General features: G+C 40.4%; 1 protein-coding gene across 1 annotated transcript in view; it reads left to right on the top strand.

Annotated features, from left to right (window-relative positions):
- The window catches only part of PPP1R3F (protein phosphatase 1 regulatory subunit 3F), a 66,567-nt gene extending 51,553 nt beyond the window's left edge, over nucleotides 1-15,014 (top strand). The window contains exons 3-4 of the mRNA XM_042452410.1: nucleotides 1,773-1,849; nucleotides 8,464-15,014. Of these exons, the coding sequence (XP_042308344.1) occupies nucleotides 1,773-1,849; nucleotides 8,464-9,561 (1,175 nt within the window). The 3' untranslated portion in view covers nucleotides 9,562-15,014. The remainder of the gene's footprint in view (nucleotides 1-1,772; nucleotides 1,850-8,463) is intronic.
- The last annotated feature ends 2,235 nt before the right edge of the window (nucleotides 15,015-17,249 follow it).

The following is a 17,249-nucleotide window of genomic DNA, read 5'->3' as shown; positions in this document are numbered from 1 at the left end:
GGGAAGAAGAGAAATCAGATGATAGCTAGACAAAGAGAAGGGGTCAAGAGAAGGTTTTTTCAGAATAGGGGAAGTGAGAGCATGTTTGAAGTCCGAAGGGAAGGAGCCTGTAGAGAGAGAGAGATTGAAGATATGGAGAAGCGAGGGCAGAAAGGAGGGAGCTATAGAGATTAGAAGAGGATTAGAATTGGATCAAGAGAACAAGTTGCAGGTTTGCAAGAGTTCAGGAGTGTAGAGAGTTCATCCAAAGAAGCAGGAGGAAACACAGAAAATTTTTTAGGGGAGGGCAATAGAAGATTATGAGCAGAAGAAGAATCGGGGAGGACTATCTCAGAGCGAATAGTGGTGATCTTAGAGATGAAATAATTAGCAAAGTCATTAGGAGAGAATGATGAAGAGACAGAAGGAGAGGGAGGTTTAAGCAAAGAGTTGAAGGTGGAGAACAAACGCTGCGGGTGCCTCTCATTGGCAAAGATCAATGATTTGTAATAATTTTGTTTTGCCATAGACAGGACACATATTTTCTGCTAATAGTAGCCAGCCAATGGCACTGGGACATTCCCAAGCAGGGCATGATGGAAGTGATCCTTTGGCCTTTATTACTTGTAACCATCAGCAGTGACCTTGCCCTCTGAGTAATACATAAACATTTCTTAATGCTTGGAGTCACTTTTTAATAATCTAAAGGAAGAATCCAGCAGGTTCATGATTTATTGCATGAAAATAATTCATTTCATTTTAGATTACGTCAGTTCTCTCTACTTGTTTTAATTTCGGTGAATGTGTGCATTTTTTCCCCTTTTTCCAAACACCAAACATGATCCTTGAAATCCTACAGTATGCCTTTGGAACCTAGCAACAGTGTTTAATCTTGCGTTTTCTCTATACCTTTAAAAGTTTCCTTTTATTTTTAAAATGCATGCATCTGTTCAGAATTCTTGTGGGACATGCTTTAAAAATATACACTGTGAAAGAGGAAGCCCAAGGAGAAAAAGGATGCTGTGTCCTTTTTGGCAGCTTCTTCCTCAGATTTACTAACCAGATTATTCCAGTGCTCAGACCATTCACTGAACCCACTGCGTTGTGTGCATGTTTGATTAAACCTAAGGGGAGATTGCTGGGTGGAAGTGCTTGTGGGCTATGCCTACGACGCTAATCTCACAGAAGCCACATTCTATGAAAAGAAAAGCCAAATCTTGAATAAATGATACCAAACTAGGTACATGTGTATTATTCCATGTATGCATTGTTTTGCAGACTAGGGGTGTATGGGTACAACACTTGTTCCACTCCCTCATCCCTAGAGTTTTACTTAGCCCTGTATTAGCTCCTCAGAATTCTCCAGATATTACACTCTTGCAAGTATATCTTTGTAACAATATTGGCCAGAAACATGTGTTAATATGTGTGTGTATCTGCATATGTGAGTTTGAGTTTGTATGGTTAGGAATCTTGGATCTCGGTGCAGAACCAAATTCTTTTTTTTTTCTTTTTTTAATAATGTTTATTACATTTTAAAAACATATAAGAACAAAAAACAACATTTGGCTATCATCTATAATATATCATAACACGAAACTACTATCAGTCAGAACCAAATTCTTTTATTGCAGTCAGCAGTTCTGAAGATTGTGCATTGCCCACATACATCCAATAACATGATTGTGTGTTGCTCATGTTTATCCAATTTGCAGACTGCTGTAAAATGCTGCTTTAGATGAGATAAGCTAATTTTGATTTCTTTCCTTCTCCCCCCTGCACCCCCATTTCAGAATGGGACCCCGAAAGAGACCTGGCTTGTGAATTTCCAAATCCTCCAGCAGTGCAGCCCCAAGCTTTTATGACACAGGTAAGAAGCTGTATATCATTCTAGAGGACAGTCCTTTAGCGCTACACTGAGGCATTGGGAATAGTATTTGTTTCTTAGTGCCTGTTCCACAACCTTCTCTTTGTTATAAACTGCATTTGTTTATTTAGTATTATTTAGAATTTCCCTTTTCTAGTGTATCTGTCAAACAGCAAACAGCTTCATATCATTTTCATCAGTGATACCAATTTAAGAATTTAGACAAATTATTCCCATCTTACAGGTTTAAAAAACTGAGAAGATCTTTGTTCCTTCACTAAGGCTGCATCCCCACTGCGGAAATAAAGTAGTTTGACACTACTTTAACTTCCATGGCTCAGTGCTGTGAAATTCTGGCATTCATTGTTTGGTGTGGTACCAGAGCTCTCTGACATGAAACATTAAATATCTCACAAAACTACAAATCCCAGAATTCCATAGCATTGAATCGTGGCAGTTAAAGTTGTGTCAAGCTGCTTTATTTCTGCGGTGAGGAATGCAGCCTAAGTTTCCTTCCTGGATACTTTCTCAAGAAATATTTGAATTACTTTTTGCATCTCTGTCAAGTTGCCATATTGGTTTGAGTTATGTATAAGTGCCGTGCTTTAAGTGCCCTGGCTCAATGCTACGGAATCCTGGGAATTGTAGTGTGTTGTGTCACCAGAGCTCAATGACAGAGGAGGCTAAATGTCTCACAAAATTACAGTTCCCAGAATTCTTTAGCACTGAGCTAGGGTGGTTAAAGTGGTCTCAAACTAGATGATTTCTGCAGTGTATTTTGTATCATAGATACTATATCTTGAATTGTTTGGGTTTGTTTTTGTTTTTAATGAAGGTATAATAAAGTTCCAAGGTCTTTTCCTGCAAGAAATTGTTCTTTTAGTTCAAACATTTTGGCCAAAGTCACACTTGTTTATCCACTACTTCTACTCTAAAATATAGGCTGAGTGTCCCTTATCCAAAATGCTTGGGACCAAAAGTGTTTTGGATTTTGGAGTTCTTCTGATTTTGGAAAAATTGCATATACACAATGGGATATCTTGGAAATGGGACGTAAGTTTTAAAACAAAATTCATTTATGTTTATATACACCTCATATGTAACACCTACAGGTGATTTTATTCACAATATTTTTAATAATGTTGTACATGAAGCAAAGTTTGTGTGCCTTGAACCATCAGAAAGCAAAAGTGCCACTATCTCAACCACCCATGTGGACAATTTTGGATTTTGGAATTCCAGATAAAGGAGACTCAACCTGTATCTATTAATGTAAAATATGTTGGATGAATAATCTCTGTGTTCTCATATTTATTCCATAATTCAGGGTCCCACAAACATCAGCCTAGATTAAAACTGCTGTCTATGATGTATTATAAATCTGAATTTATCCCTAACTTCCAGGAGAATTTTAAAATAACATTGCCCTTTCCATAATATATTGAGCTCTGATTCTTTTTGTAATGCAAATGAGACTTGCAGAGGAACCTTGTTATAAAGTATTGTAAGACAAAATTATTTCTTACCTTTTTCCTCGAAGAACAATTATATGGGTATGATTTGACACATAATAATATAGCCTGAAGCAGACGGCCAAAAGTGCAGGCTGTGGCCCAATCTGGGGATGTGACATACGGATGATGCATGCTCCCAGATCAGGCTGAAGTTGCGCTGCAGCTGCCTAAGGCGGCCCGAAGCTGCAGGCAAAAGGAGCACAAAAAAAGCGCTCCTTGCTGGTGGCTCATTCAAGACCATCGCAGCAGCCAGCCTCCAGACCAAGATGTGTGGTCACTGCAGCCATGCACCAAACGGGGAGCAAACCAGGGCTGGAGTGGCCAAAGGCTGCTCCAAACTGCTGGTGTATTTGACTAATAGCTGCCTATTTGATATGTTATAGATTTTGTTCAATTAACAATATTGTATCATTTTCTCTATTTTCTTCCAAAGGAGTAGCCATTTTATTCTGATAATGAAGAGCAAAGGTGGAATTCATATGTCCATTGGGCCCCATTTAGCCCTTGGAGGTCCTATGCAGCCCTTGGAACCCTCACCCACCCATCCATCCACCAAAAATGTTCAGCCCAGAAGAATAACATTCTTCCTATGTTCAAAACATACCATTTGAAATCTTCATGTTCTTTTTGTTTAATTGTATGGCCGAGTTATTTTTATACATATTTTATACAGGTCGTCAAAATTTTAAGTTTTTTTAAATTAAAGTTGTTTTAAGTCACATTAAAAATCCCTTGCAATCATCTTTTACAGTTAACACAAAAAACAACAACAAAAAACCGATGACATTAAATACAATAAAACATAATACATATATGAGAGTCAATAGACAGTACTATACGTTTACACATATACAAAGACAATATACAAAACTATTCAATTATACACAGAAAAACTAAACTATAACTATAACTAATCTAACTATACAATTAAATAGTTTTTTGTGGGTCTTTTGGGCTATGTGGCCATGTTCTAGAAGAGTTTATTCCTAACGTTTCGCCAGCATCTGTTGCTGGCATCTTCAGAGAAGAGTTCTGTGAAGATGCCAGCCACAGATGCTGGCGAAATGTCAGGAATAAACTCTTCTAGAACATGGCCACATAGCCCAAAAGACCCACAAAAAAACTATGGATGCCGGCCATGATAGCCTTCGACTATACAATTAAATCATTCATACACCATTCATTACTTCCTACTCACTAGCTATTTTCCTTTTAACCATAGATAAGTACTGTATATCAATTATCCTAAAACAGAAAGTAAATATGTCTTCCTTCCTTCTTTCTTTTTCTTCTTTTCTCATTGTAACATTTAATTCTTTATCCATTTTTAATCCACTTTCAACCTTATTACAATTATATTATATTATATTATTTATATATTATAATATTATATTATTTCTGGTTCTGCATTAATTTATTCCACTTTTACCCCCATAGTTGCTAATTCCCCCCATTTTTGCTGGAAGTATTCTAGAATTTCTTTCTAGGCTTCAGTGTTCCTGTTGGATTTATCAGTTCTCAAACGTCTTGTCAGTTTGTCCTAATTATTATTGCTCCTGATAACATACAGTGGTACCCCGGGATACGAATGCGCCGCCTTACGAAATTTCCGGGTTACGAAAAAAATCCATTTAAAAAAACTGTTCCGGGTTACGAAGGTTTTTTCGGGTTACGAAAAAAATTTTGGTGCTTTTCGGCGCTATTTCACACGAAATCGCGGCTTTTCCCCATTAGCGCCTATGGGTTTTTCGGCTTGCGAAGTATTTCGGGTTACGAAAGCGGCGGCGGAACGAATTAAATTCGTAACCCGGGGTACCACTGTATAAAACAAAATTTTACCAAAAACGTTTTCCACGTTTTCCTGTAGCATATTTAACAAAAAAAAATCTAGCTTTAATTTGAAATTAATATTTGATAATCTTCTTTTCAAAATATATCTGTTCAAAATATATCTGTTTCCAATATTTTATCACTTTTTCACATGTTCACCACATGTGAAAAAGCAGTCCCTTTTGCTCTTGGCACTTCCAGCATTTGCTACTGCAATTACCATACATCTTACACAATTTATTAGGTGTTAAATACCATCTAAAGTAAATCTTATAATAACTTTTCTTTAAATTCTGTCAACAAGTACAACTTAGCCTTTTTTTCCATGTTAATTCCCATTGGTCAAAATCAAGTGTATAACCAAAATTCTGTGACCATTTTACCATATTTTCTTTTATGATTTCTTCTTTTGTAAATATTTTCAAAATACTGTATATACTCGTGTATACGTCTAGAAATTTTAGTCAAAAAATTGACCCCAAAAACCTGGGTCAGCTTATCCACGGGTCAATGTAAGTGCTTTACTTTAACTCTTATCTAAAAAGGAACCATCTCCTGGTGAAAGGTGAACGCTTAATCCCTTCTCAGAGCACCTAAGAGAAGCATCAACCCCCTCTACTTTCTCATCCATCCAGCCTTAAGGGTGAGCACAAACAGTTGTGCTTGTCAGGGAAAAAAATTAAGTTCTTTAGCATCGTTTTCCTTTGCTTCATCCTTTGCATCCTTTGTTACATGCTGCTAAGTTTTACCCTCGATTTATCCACGGATCATATCAAAATCCATACTTTTGGCCCCAAAAGTTTTATCTTGTTTTTATCTTTATTCTTTTTCATACCTGATACTGCTTCAAATTTTCCAAATTCTAGCATTAGTTCCATACCATCATTTAACGGATCACTAAGTGATACCATAAATTATCCATGAAATTCAGTCCCCCTGATCTTTGCGCCTTTAATTTTTGAATTTTCCTTTATATTTTGTAGCAAAATTTCAATCACCATTACAAATACCAAAGGAGAAAGAGAACAACCCTGTTTGGTATCTTTACATATGTTTATTGATTTTGTTCTCTCTCCAATAACTATCTGGGCATTTTGATCTGAATAGATTGATTTAATCCATCAAATGAATCTATTCCCCATCACCATTCTTTATAATATTTCAAATAATAATTTCCAAGCTTCATTATAAAAGGCTTTCTCTATATATATATAAAAAAGCCAATTTCTTCTTATTATGTGCTTCATAATATTCAATCACATTTAGTATGTGCCTGATATTATCCTTTAGGTATCTTTTGGGAATAAATCCTCATTGGTCTTTGTGGATAACAGATGTCAATATTTTTTAAGTCTTTCAGCCAAGATACTTGCAAACAGTTTATAATCATTATTTAATAAGGAGATTGCTCTGTAATTCTTTAATTGCATAGGATCTCTGTTTTCTTTTGGTATTACTGTTAGTGTCACTTCCCTCCATGTTTGCAGAAATTTCCTCCTCTTTTAAGACATTCATCACTTCCTCCAAGGGCTCCAGTAATTCATTTTGCAGCTGTTTATAATATATTGAAGTGAATCCATCCGATCTGGGTGCTTTGCCAAGTTTGCTTTTCTTGATGGCATTTAGAAGCTCTACTGTTGATATGGGTTGATTCAATAACTCTTCTTGTTCTTTATTTTTATCATGTCTATATTGTTAAGATACTGTTGCATCTTGTCTGTTTCAATTGCCTCTTCTTTATATAGCTTCACAAAGAAGCTTTGAAATGCCTTAGTGATATTACTTTGGTCTATATGTATATTTTTTTACCTTCTTGAATTTTAGTTATCATTATTTCGCTTTCCTTTGTCTTAGGCTATAAATTCTAAGTTTAATTGGCCACTCACATCATTAATTAACTAGCCATTTACATAATTTTAACTTGTAGCACCTTTGAGACTGACTGAAATAAAGAAGTTGGCAACATGAGCTTTTGTAGACTTCAATCTACTTCCTCAGATGCATAAAGTGCAGCCACTCCACTATATGCATCTGAGGAAGTAGACTAATGTCTACAAAAGCTCATACTGCCAACATATTTATTTCAGTTAGTCTCAAAGATGCTACAAGATCTCTCTACATACTGATAACTTTGAATAATTTTAACTTAACAGTTTACCTGCATATATGAAGGTTTTCTCAGGTTTCTTTTTATAATAACGTCTTATAATAATGCCTCATTTATTTTCAGCTTGCCTGGTGTTGGTTAAACTGTTCAACTGAAACAGAAGACAAATGTCATCTGCATAAATGCTCCCATTAAATGTTGGCTGTTTCTAGAAGCATCACTGGGTGTTGCAGGGGGTGCAAGATGCACTGTGGGACACACAATAAGTGCGGGTGACACCACTGCTCACCAAACCTTTGGCAGAAACGGGCTATTTGTTCACCCATGTCCCTTTAAAATGTTGGTGCTCACACTCAGCAGAAGATAAGGTCTGGGGCAAACAAGTGAGGCCTCTCCTTTCTCTGACCACTGAGCCTCGGAGATATGGAGTGAGGGAGGCTCAGTGGGCAAACGAAGAAGAGGCCTCACTCACACCATGAGTGAGCAAAATGAAGTGTGTGGTGAAGTGAAGCCTGTTTGCCTGGCCCCCTCTTAAGCATGGATGTGGCTCCTGCGCATAAACAACCCTGCCATGCACAGATAGAAGAGGAGGGAGCGGAGTTGTTAACCACTGTTCATTCACCATCAGACATGGAAATTATAGCGATAGGAAGCTTATGCAGGGTATAATTTGGTAACTTCCTCCAGAAATGAGCTGCCCATACTGAAGGAATGTCAGATAGGAGGCATGGGGTGTGATTACCCTTACAAGCTTGCCTGAGTCCTAGTACCAGGGAGATTGTAGTTTGTGGCATGAATGTATCTCAGATGGCAAAAGGAATAAGGGACTAGAACCTGACTCCCAGGGCTCTTGGTTTCTGTTCTGTGCCTCTCCACAGACATTTCTTTTCCTTTATTTTAGGGGTTAACTAACTTGTTAGATTATTTTTTTTCTGAATGGCTTGTTTTATCAAGTGTGTGTGCTTGGGAGTATCCACCACCAGAACTCTTGAAAAATAGTAAATACCTATTGGAGGAACTGGTAAGAAGATGGAGTCTAAAATAGGCGACTGTTTTCTCCTCTATAGATCTGCAACTGTGCAGATGATGATGAAATTGAAGATAAAATCACATCCTGTCATTTTTTTTCTCTCTGTCTTTTCTCTCCTCAACCCTCTGTTGCCTAGATTCCAGAACTCACAATCACCACCAACTCTCCAGAAAAGAAGGAGCCTTCCAAAGACCATCTTGTGGATCTCAGTGACTCCTCACTTAATTTCAAGATCCATCCGACATGCCACGAGGAGCTGAAAGTGCCATCGGGCTTGATGCTGGGAACTGATCCCCATCTTTTGGGGCAGTTGGATGTGCCTGAGTACAGCAGGGGTGATATCACCACAGAGGGCTCTTTCATGGAGGAGTGTATGGAGGACCAGTTGAGAAGATACCAAGAGTTACCCTATCGCTTAGAAGAAGACGCCATTGACCGGGAACTGGAGCAGCTTTACCTGTCCCATTTGAGTCGGCTCCGGGCAGAGGAGCTTGGAGGAAGAGGAGAGTGGGCTGAGGAGGGCGCAGGCAACCCCAGCAGCCCTACACCATCTCTTATTGCCTTGAGGCAGAGCGTCTTAACTGACCGTGACCTGATAGTCAACTGGACAGGCCCTGAGAGAGCACTCAACAGCTCCCTGGCAGAGGAAATCACATTGCACTATGCCAAGCAGCGGGGCGATGACTCCAGAGACAGTGAAGAGGAGGGATTTGCACCAGGGTATACAACACTGGCACCACCCGAGTTTATGGGACCAGGCCGTGAGAGTCCACCAGCCTTACTAGAAGGCTGCTTCCTAAATCATTTGGAAGAGGGAAGTGTCCAGCAAAGCCCCGCTAAGGTCTCTGACTCATTTGCCAGCCTGAGGGTGGTGCCACCCAACAGCTTATGGCCAGCCACTCAGGAGGCCACGGTGATGCCTCTGGTAGTTCCAGCCCGGACAATAGTGCCCTTACCAAAGCGGCCCACCGACCTGCCATCCAGCCCTCTTGGTGCTCATGGACAGACCAAGAGCCCGGGCTTCTTGATAGGGCAAGGCAGCCTCTGGCTGGGGGAGGGACTTCATGTCCACCAAGCCCCCAAAACCAATCCCAGTTCTCATAGTGAACTTGAAAAGATCTTGACACGCTCCCTGCGGTTCCTCAGCCTCTTCGTCTTCCTGCCCGTGGTCTTCAGCAGCTGCATGCCCCTGGTGGCCGTTACACTTTACCTCCTCCTGGATTGGTTCTCATAGTTTGGTAGCCCTCTTGGAGGTGTCAAAGGGTCCACAAGGGGACCTTCAGTAGCTTGGCTCCATCCCCATTTCTTCTGAACAAACATGGTTTGAATGAATAAGAGAGAGAGAGAGAGAGAGAGAGAGAGAGGACAAGTCAAACCCTCCAGGGAAATATAAATCTAAGTTACCGCTGCTCAAAATTTTCCAAAGTCTAGTGCACTTTTGTTTTGTTTTGTTTTTGGGTGAAACCACCCAGTGTGAGAACTGGATGATTAGGGGGCAAAAATCATTATTTATGAGTTGGCTCTAAAGATAACAAAATTGGGCATTAGCCAGCATCCCTCTCGTGTGCCCCCATGAGTGACCAAGAGTCCACTGCTTCAACAGCACTCCCATTCTCACTTTGCACAAATCACCCAAGAAAGTCAGAGGCAGTGTGGACATTTCTTGGGCTGCCTTTCCCTGCAGCTTATGGGGGTCAACTAAGGATGCCTTGTCTGAGGGCCACCCCACAAATCATAGAGCCGGCACCATGTGATATGTTTCTGACTTTTGTCTGGTATAAGTTTTGTAGCTGGCTTCTGTTGTGGGGAAAGCATTACATTTTTCTCCCTTAAAATCAGACTTCCATGTGGGGGTTTAGTAGGTGCTAATCTGATTGTTTCAGTCTTCTTTTCTCATGTATAGCTTTCAGAGGCCGAAAGTCTAACTGAAGTGTGTTTCCTTTCAAAGTGAGTCACATTGATGTATTTCTAATTTAGGACCGACTGATCAGAAAATTTCTGAAAAATACCATATTCATATACTGACAAACAAATGCACATATTTTAAGGGAAATGTATACAGGTATACTTGTGTACAGCGAGCCCTTGGCTTCTGCTGAGGTTTGGTTTCAGGACCCATGTTGGACACTAAAATGCATGGATGCTCAAGTCCCATTATATACAATAGCATTGTAAAATGATGTCCCTTATATAAAATGGCAAACAGCAAGGTTTGCTTTATAGAATTAAAAAAAATCCCCAAGCAATGGATGGTTCAGTCCATGGATGCAGAATCCATGGATATAGAGGGCCAATTGTTTTTAAGATGTGCACTCTGAGTAAATTTTGGCCTGTTACCTGTTGTGAAGAAGTAAAAGGAAACACATTTTTAAAGGGATAATATTAGGCTATTTTAAAATGTTAACCAATAAATCAAACACTGACCTTTTTTTAAGAAAGGTAATTTAAAATTATCCATTTGGGGAAAAAATGTTTTTTAAGTGAAAAGTTTTTTATGAAGATAGACTGCACCCATTCTGTACATGGAGTGTCTAATGGAACTAGATTCCTAGGCAGGCTAGAGTTTTGAGGAGCCATCAGGTAATATCCCAAGAGGCCCTGCTGGATGTGACAAAGGTCACTGGTAATTGGTTAACTGGTATACTAAGCTCAGTTTCTGTCCTGCTGTCCTCAAAGGCTTAGGGCACGTAATAAAACCTTTAAGAATAAAATGTAGTGTTCATAGCAAAAAACAAAAAATAAGAAACTGAATTAAAGCTAATCCACTCCCACTTAACCCTAAACCATAAAGGAGACTTTTCCAGTCCTTCTGGAAATCAGTCAAGCTCAGATTTGAACATAATTTGCCAATGTGCTAGCCAATGAACATGGTCACATGTCATGAGAAGCTATGGTTTGCGTTAACCATAATTTGTCACTTAAATCACAAATTATACAGCAGACCACAGAACAAACCTTGGCTTGCCTTTGCTGTTTGTCCCTTTTATCAACCCTGGTTTCAACACAAGCATATGGGAAAACAAACAAGGACCATGCCACATGTTGTGAGTTCAGGCATCACAACAAGCCATGGTTTAAATAAACCATAGTTTATAAGCAAACAACAAACCATTGTTTAAGATTATGGTTTGTAGCTTTTACCAGCAAAGGTGGGTCACACATCACAACAAACAGATTTTAGGGAAGCTCACCAAGGCTTATAATGACATGCAGATGTAATTTTAGTAGTGGTTTCATGTAAAAATAACAGGAGAATGTAAAACCTGACCCCCACCAAAAAAAGAAAATTTAAGAGTTTGTCCTTGAGTGCCAGTTATCCAGCAGGACATTCTAAGCAAGCTCAATAAGATTAAGGACAGCTGCACAAGTACAGCATATTCAGTACACTGTAGTGTTTTTGGAAAGCTGCTCTGATTCTAGTGAGGTTTTTGCAGGCAAGAATTTCTTTTGTTTGTATCCTCAGTTCCCCTAATTTTGTGCTAACTTAATGAAACAAGCAAAGAGAAAGATGCTTCCCATTCCCAAAAGGGTAGTGACATCTCCAGTTTTCTTTCCATCAAGTGTCTTCAAAATCCAGCCACACCTATTCTAGATGGTCTCAAAGGTGATGCGCCCAAGTTCCACTCATGCCACAATCCTGCGTCTGCATCCCAGCCGCTCCGTGAGAAAGCCTTCAGACTTTCGCCTCTGCCCCAAGGACTGCTTTCTCCTCATGGATCCACCCATGCTTCTCAGCCACCAGCAAGGCCTGACATAGAGAACTCCAGGAAAGCTCCCCCCAACAGATGGCCCTGTATTTATTTTTGTACCTGGTGGGAAGGCCTGACCTTTTCTACTATAGAACTCACCCCAAGATAGAGAGATTTTATTTATTAACCACTAGGGGTACAGACCCAGACTGGCGGGCTCCATGGAAGATGAAAATAATTTATTACTCAGTATCTGTGTGTGTGCGTGCGTGCGTGCGTGCGTGCGTTGTCTGCAGCGAAAAGAGTAGACTGGAAACATCTTGTCTTCATGTGCAATAGGCTGAAGTGGCATTGAACTCGCCATAAAAAGACAACCTACCCACTCCCCATGCTGCTAAACATGCTTTTGTTAACTTCCTCTTGAATGTTGTGCTGTCAACGGCTGCTGTGATCATAGTTGATAAGGCCTTATGGAGGAAGAGGGAGGTGTCTGTGTGAGTCCTGAGGCCACTTCCCTCTGTTGATCCAAACACGGCCCTGGTTTCCCCATCCAAGGATGAATGCTTTTATCTTAGGAATGTAGGGGGTTGGAAGGTGGAATGTTGCTTGCGCTTCCTGAACGGACATTGAAATCCAGGCCTGATTTCACAATTGTCAGTGGAGAAAACCTGTATTTGCCGAACAGAAGCTGAGATGAGAATGTAACTAGCAATCACAGCTTATGGGTGTTTGTGTGTGTGCGCGTGTGTGTGTGTGTGTGCATGCGCACACATGTATGTATGTGAACATACTTTGTTGTTTTGTTCCATGATTATGGTCTTTGTCCTTTCATCACAGTTTCCTCTTTTGCCTTAGTCAACTTGTCTGACCCACATCTTCCCTTGCAGAGACTAGTTTCTTGTGCAAATGTGCCTGAAACCACCTGCTCCATCTCACAGCAGTCTTGGAAATCTTTTTTTTGATACAGAGAAGACTGGCTGCACAATGTGTTGGTTGGTAACAGTCCACACATGTGCGAGATCATTGGGCAAAGGCAGTGTGAGGACAGGTTGAGGTAGCTGACATGGATAACTTGGGGCCTGTACAGACAGGCAAAAATAAAGCTGCTTCAGGTCACTTTGGAGGCATGCGGTTTAATGACACATGCATCTTAAGAGGCCAAAAGCTGCACTCCAGTCCTCGGGACAGGAGCATGGCTTTGGTGTGGCTTCTGGCCTCTTAGAACGCATGCATAATTTAAGTAGAAAGCAGCTTTATTTTGGCCTGTCTGTATGGGCTCTTGATGTCTTGGGTGACATTAAGGACCGTAGCATTGGCGAAGATATCAGAGCTCTATCCTAAGTACTCTCTACTTGGGTAGTTCTTCTGCACAAACTGTCCTGGAATGAGCAAGAGCTGAAGAAAAGCATTCCTTTACTTCCCACAGCTCCGGCTTGTGTCCATGCAATTTATAGAAGGGAGACGTTCTCTTTGAAACATCCCTCCTGTCATTTAGTACATGTTTAGTACACCAAATTTCCCTCTTACAATGCCACACTGCCTGGTCTGTTTGTTTTGTTAAAACGATTTTTAGGATTACTTTTTCTTTGGACTATTTCAGACTGCAGGGAGTCAGGCTCATAGCACTGCTTAACCAAACAATGTCCCTGTGCATAAAAAAATAGTATGTTTTGGATAAGGCTGGACTACAGCCCTTCTTTCTTATATGTATATTTGCAATTATATTTAATTACTGAGACTGTCAGGGAAATGCTTTCAACATTCCTCTAAAGCAGCGGTTCCAAGTCTTTGGTCCTCCAGATATTTTGGACTTCATTTCCCAGAATTCTTGACTGCTGGCCAAGCTTGCTAGTGGCTCTGGGAGTTCAAAACATATGGAGGACCAAAGTTTGGGAATCGCTGCTCTAAAGCATCGACATGTCAAGTTGTTAGTTACTCTTGGCTCTAAAGTTTTTGTAACTTTCTTTACAAAGTGAAACAAATTTGCATTTCTTTGACCTCTGGACTGATTGGAAATGGCCACTGTAAATTGTTCATTTTCACCCCCAACATAATCTATTTAAGACCAAAGTGTGGTTTGCTTAGACACTTTTGTGACTGATTTGTCCTTCCGATTTGTGCTGATATTTCCTGCTGGGGTGGCAAAATATCAAGCACATCCATCCACTGAGATTGCAAATGGCTCTGTGCATACAAAATGCACAGGGGAGGATTTTGTTGTTGTGTTCAAGCTAGCAGTTGGTGTGAGTTCCAGTGTCAACTGGTGATTCTCATGTCAGTGTGTGCAGCGATTCCACTCTGACCTTTAGTCCAAACTTTGAAGGAGTCATCCAAAGTGGTAAAACCCATTTGTGGGATAGCTTTCAGCACATTGGATAGCTCCTTTATAATTTGGACTAAAATGCAAAGTGGGTTCACTGCTCCACTAGACATGGGAGCCACCACTTGGTCCAGAGAACTAGTTTGCTAGGAACAGACTCAAGTGAGAAAAAATGGCTACATGGATTGGTTAAGCGCAAGTGGTGGACTTATGAATAGGTTCTCACAGGTAGACAAGACCCTGAGCCTGAATTTTCAGAATAAACCTTGTTAGAATTGTCATAGCTACACCTAATCGGTGATAAAGCTCCAGCATTCTGCCGTCAGCTCTGGGTTGAAATTAGATTTCCATTTGAGAGAGCCTTATTTTCTTAAAAGCTTAAAAGATATTCCTCAGCTGGGGACTTGTGCCGTGGAAACAAATCTGAGTAGGGTAAACAGTGTAGACAGTGGCTGGAAGTCTTTCCCCTCATTCTTGTTGCCCTTTGTCACTAGCTGTGAGGTAAAGGATAAGATGGAACATGTGGTTTCAGAGGCGCATGTGTGCGTGTGTGTTGGTATATGTATGTATGTATGTACACACATCATCTGAGCTGTGCCTGCATTGAAAGCACTAATAAAACATCCTGACCACAGCATTTGTGTTCTTGAACATTTGGCTGGGGTATGTGTGTGCAGTGGGGTCTGCTATTCATATCTGATGAACTATAGCTATGTTGTTGAGTTTATATCAGCCTCAGTATGTGTATAACAGCTGTTATGCTAAAGGAAAATGTTGAATTCTTCAACAGGTCCAGTGGAAATGCTTTATGTGATTGGTGCTCAACCTCTGGCCCTCCAGATGTTTTGACCTTTTATTTTCAGAAGCACTTGAGGCAGGGGTTCCGGGAGTTGAAGTCCAAAAGATCTGGAGGGGCAGAGGTTGAAACATCGTAGCCATACCTCTCTTGCCATGTTGCCGTTCACTGTCCTCCCAGAAGCCAGCAAACAAAAAAGTGTCCTCTGACATCAGGTCTGGACTCTTGCAAACCAGATTAGGGACTAGGGCACTGTCAAAAAGTGGAAACCGTTGAAATATGGAACCCATATTACTGTCTATGGTCTTAAATCACTGTATAAGCACAAATATAAGTATGAATCTGTGTACAGTGCTGTACTATAAGCACATGGCAACACCACAAACCACTTCTACAGTATATAGTGCACAGATTGAACAAAAAGATGGTGCCCAGTCAAGGGAGAAAGCATGGTCACAAAAAGCGCCATCTTTTCAGTCAGTCTGTGTACTGTAGTCGTATACTGTAGAAGTTGTTCATGGTGCCATGTGCTTAAAGGTAGGCATTCATATTTAAAAGTTGGTATTCATATGTATATGTGTGCTTATATTTGTCGAAAGAGTGGACCACACATTGAATAAACGAGTCCTGGCAATAATTTAATAGCATTGAAAGAGCAGATCATTGAAAAGTGATCCATCAGAAAGCAAGAGGTGTCTGTACACCATACTTCAACTGTTTTTGATCTCTTTCACACAACAAAGAATCACGGGAAATGAAGTTTGGGCACAATTTTCAGCTTAAAACTATCTCTGGTCTCCCTCACAGGATTGCAAAGCACTAGGGAGAGGTATTGCCTGTTCAACCGGTTTTGAGAATCCTTTAGAAGATTGCTTAAAACAAATAGGAAATTGATGGTCTTCCAAATTGAGTGGGGGATATGACAGATCCCCCAGTGGTATACGATAGACAGTGCTGGGATGATTCTTTGAAGTGCAAACATACAAAGACCCGTTCAGGGGAAGCTTTCAGGGGATATGATCAAACATACAGCAGCTCTCTGAAATCATGATGAGTGCCATGAGTTAGCCCTAGAATAGGTTAAAAAAATGGACCAAGGACGGGTGTTACTTTCAGCATGTGTACAGTATTCATCTAAAGACTACATTGGAGAGCTTGAGCTTCCAAGTCCTGCTTCTACATTCTAATAGAAGCTGCGTCCACTCTCAAACTGGAGCTAAACATCAGAAGTAGTCTTCAGAAAATTTCATGGAGTGAACAAACCACCCAAAGGCGGTTGGAAAACTGCCAGCTATATCAGTTTTAATATAGAGGTGAAGGAGCATTTGTTCTTGTACTAATGTGGTCATTCTTGAAATTCACAGGATAGAGGACCACAGGCCTAGGTTGCTGGTTCCTTTTCAGCCAGATATATTATCTTACCTGACCACTGATGTGCCTTTCATGTTGGGGACTACAACTGTTGTAAGTCACAGCACAGTCAATGGTGAGGGACAATGGAGCATCCAGAAAGCATCACATCGAGGAAGTCTGCATTAGCAACTAATAGCCCCTTCGGAGTAAAACAAAATCCCCCAACTAATGCTACCTTCAGTTGCCAGTCTTTTATGCCTGAGTGAAATGAGGCAGTGGAAGTAGAGTGTGACTAGAACTAATAAGAGAAGAGAGCCTATAATCAAAGCTGATAAGAAGTATTCACAATACACTAAAGGCATGTCAAGTCCAGCCGCCTTTTCCCCATGATGATCAACTAGATGCTTCTGTAAGCAGATTGCTAAAAGGCTGCATAACTAATGGCTGTCAATACATCTTGCACAGGATATTACGTTTTGGGAATTTTTACATGACAACCACCTCACACCAAGGAAAGTGAAGTAGCTGTATAGCTTCCAAGAGATGAGTGTTATTGCTACTAACCAGCAGGAGAAGACGAAGGGGGTCTGATCCTTGCAGGCCAAACCAGCATGAATGTACAGGCACAACACAACACAGATACATTCCTAGTATGATCTGCTGGGATGTATTATTATTATTAACTTTTATTGATAAAGCGCTGTAAATGTACACCCTTCATACCGAAGTACCAGCCCAAGGATGGTGGGGCGGTATGCTAGCAC

This window comes from Sceloporus undulatus, chromosome 2, assembly GCF_019175285.1.
Source record: "Sceloporus undulatus isolate JIND9_A2432 ecotype Alabama chromosome 2, SceUnd_v1.1, whole genome shotgun sequence".
Classification (NCBI taxonomy): Eukaryota; Metazoa; Chordata; class Lepidosauria; order Squamata; family Phrynosomatidae; genus Sceloporus; species Sceloporus undulatus.
This window is presented reverse-complemented; position numbering and strand designations above follow the sequence as displayed.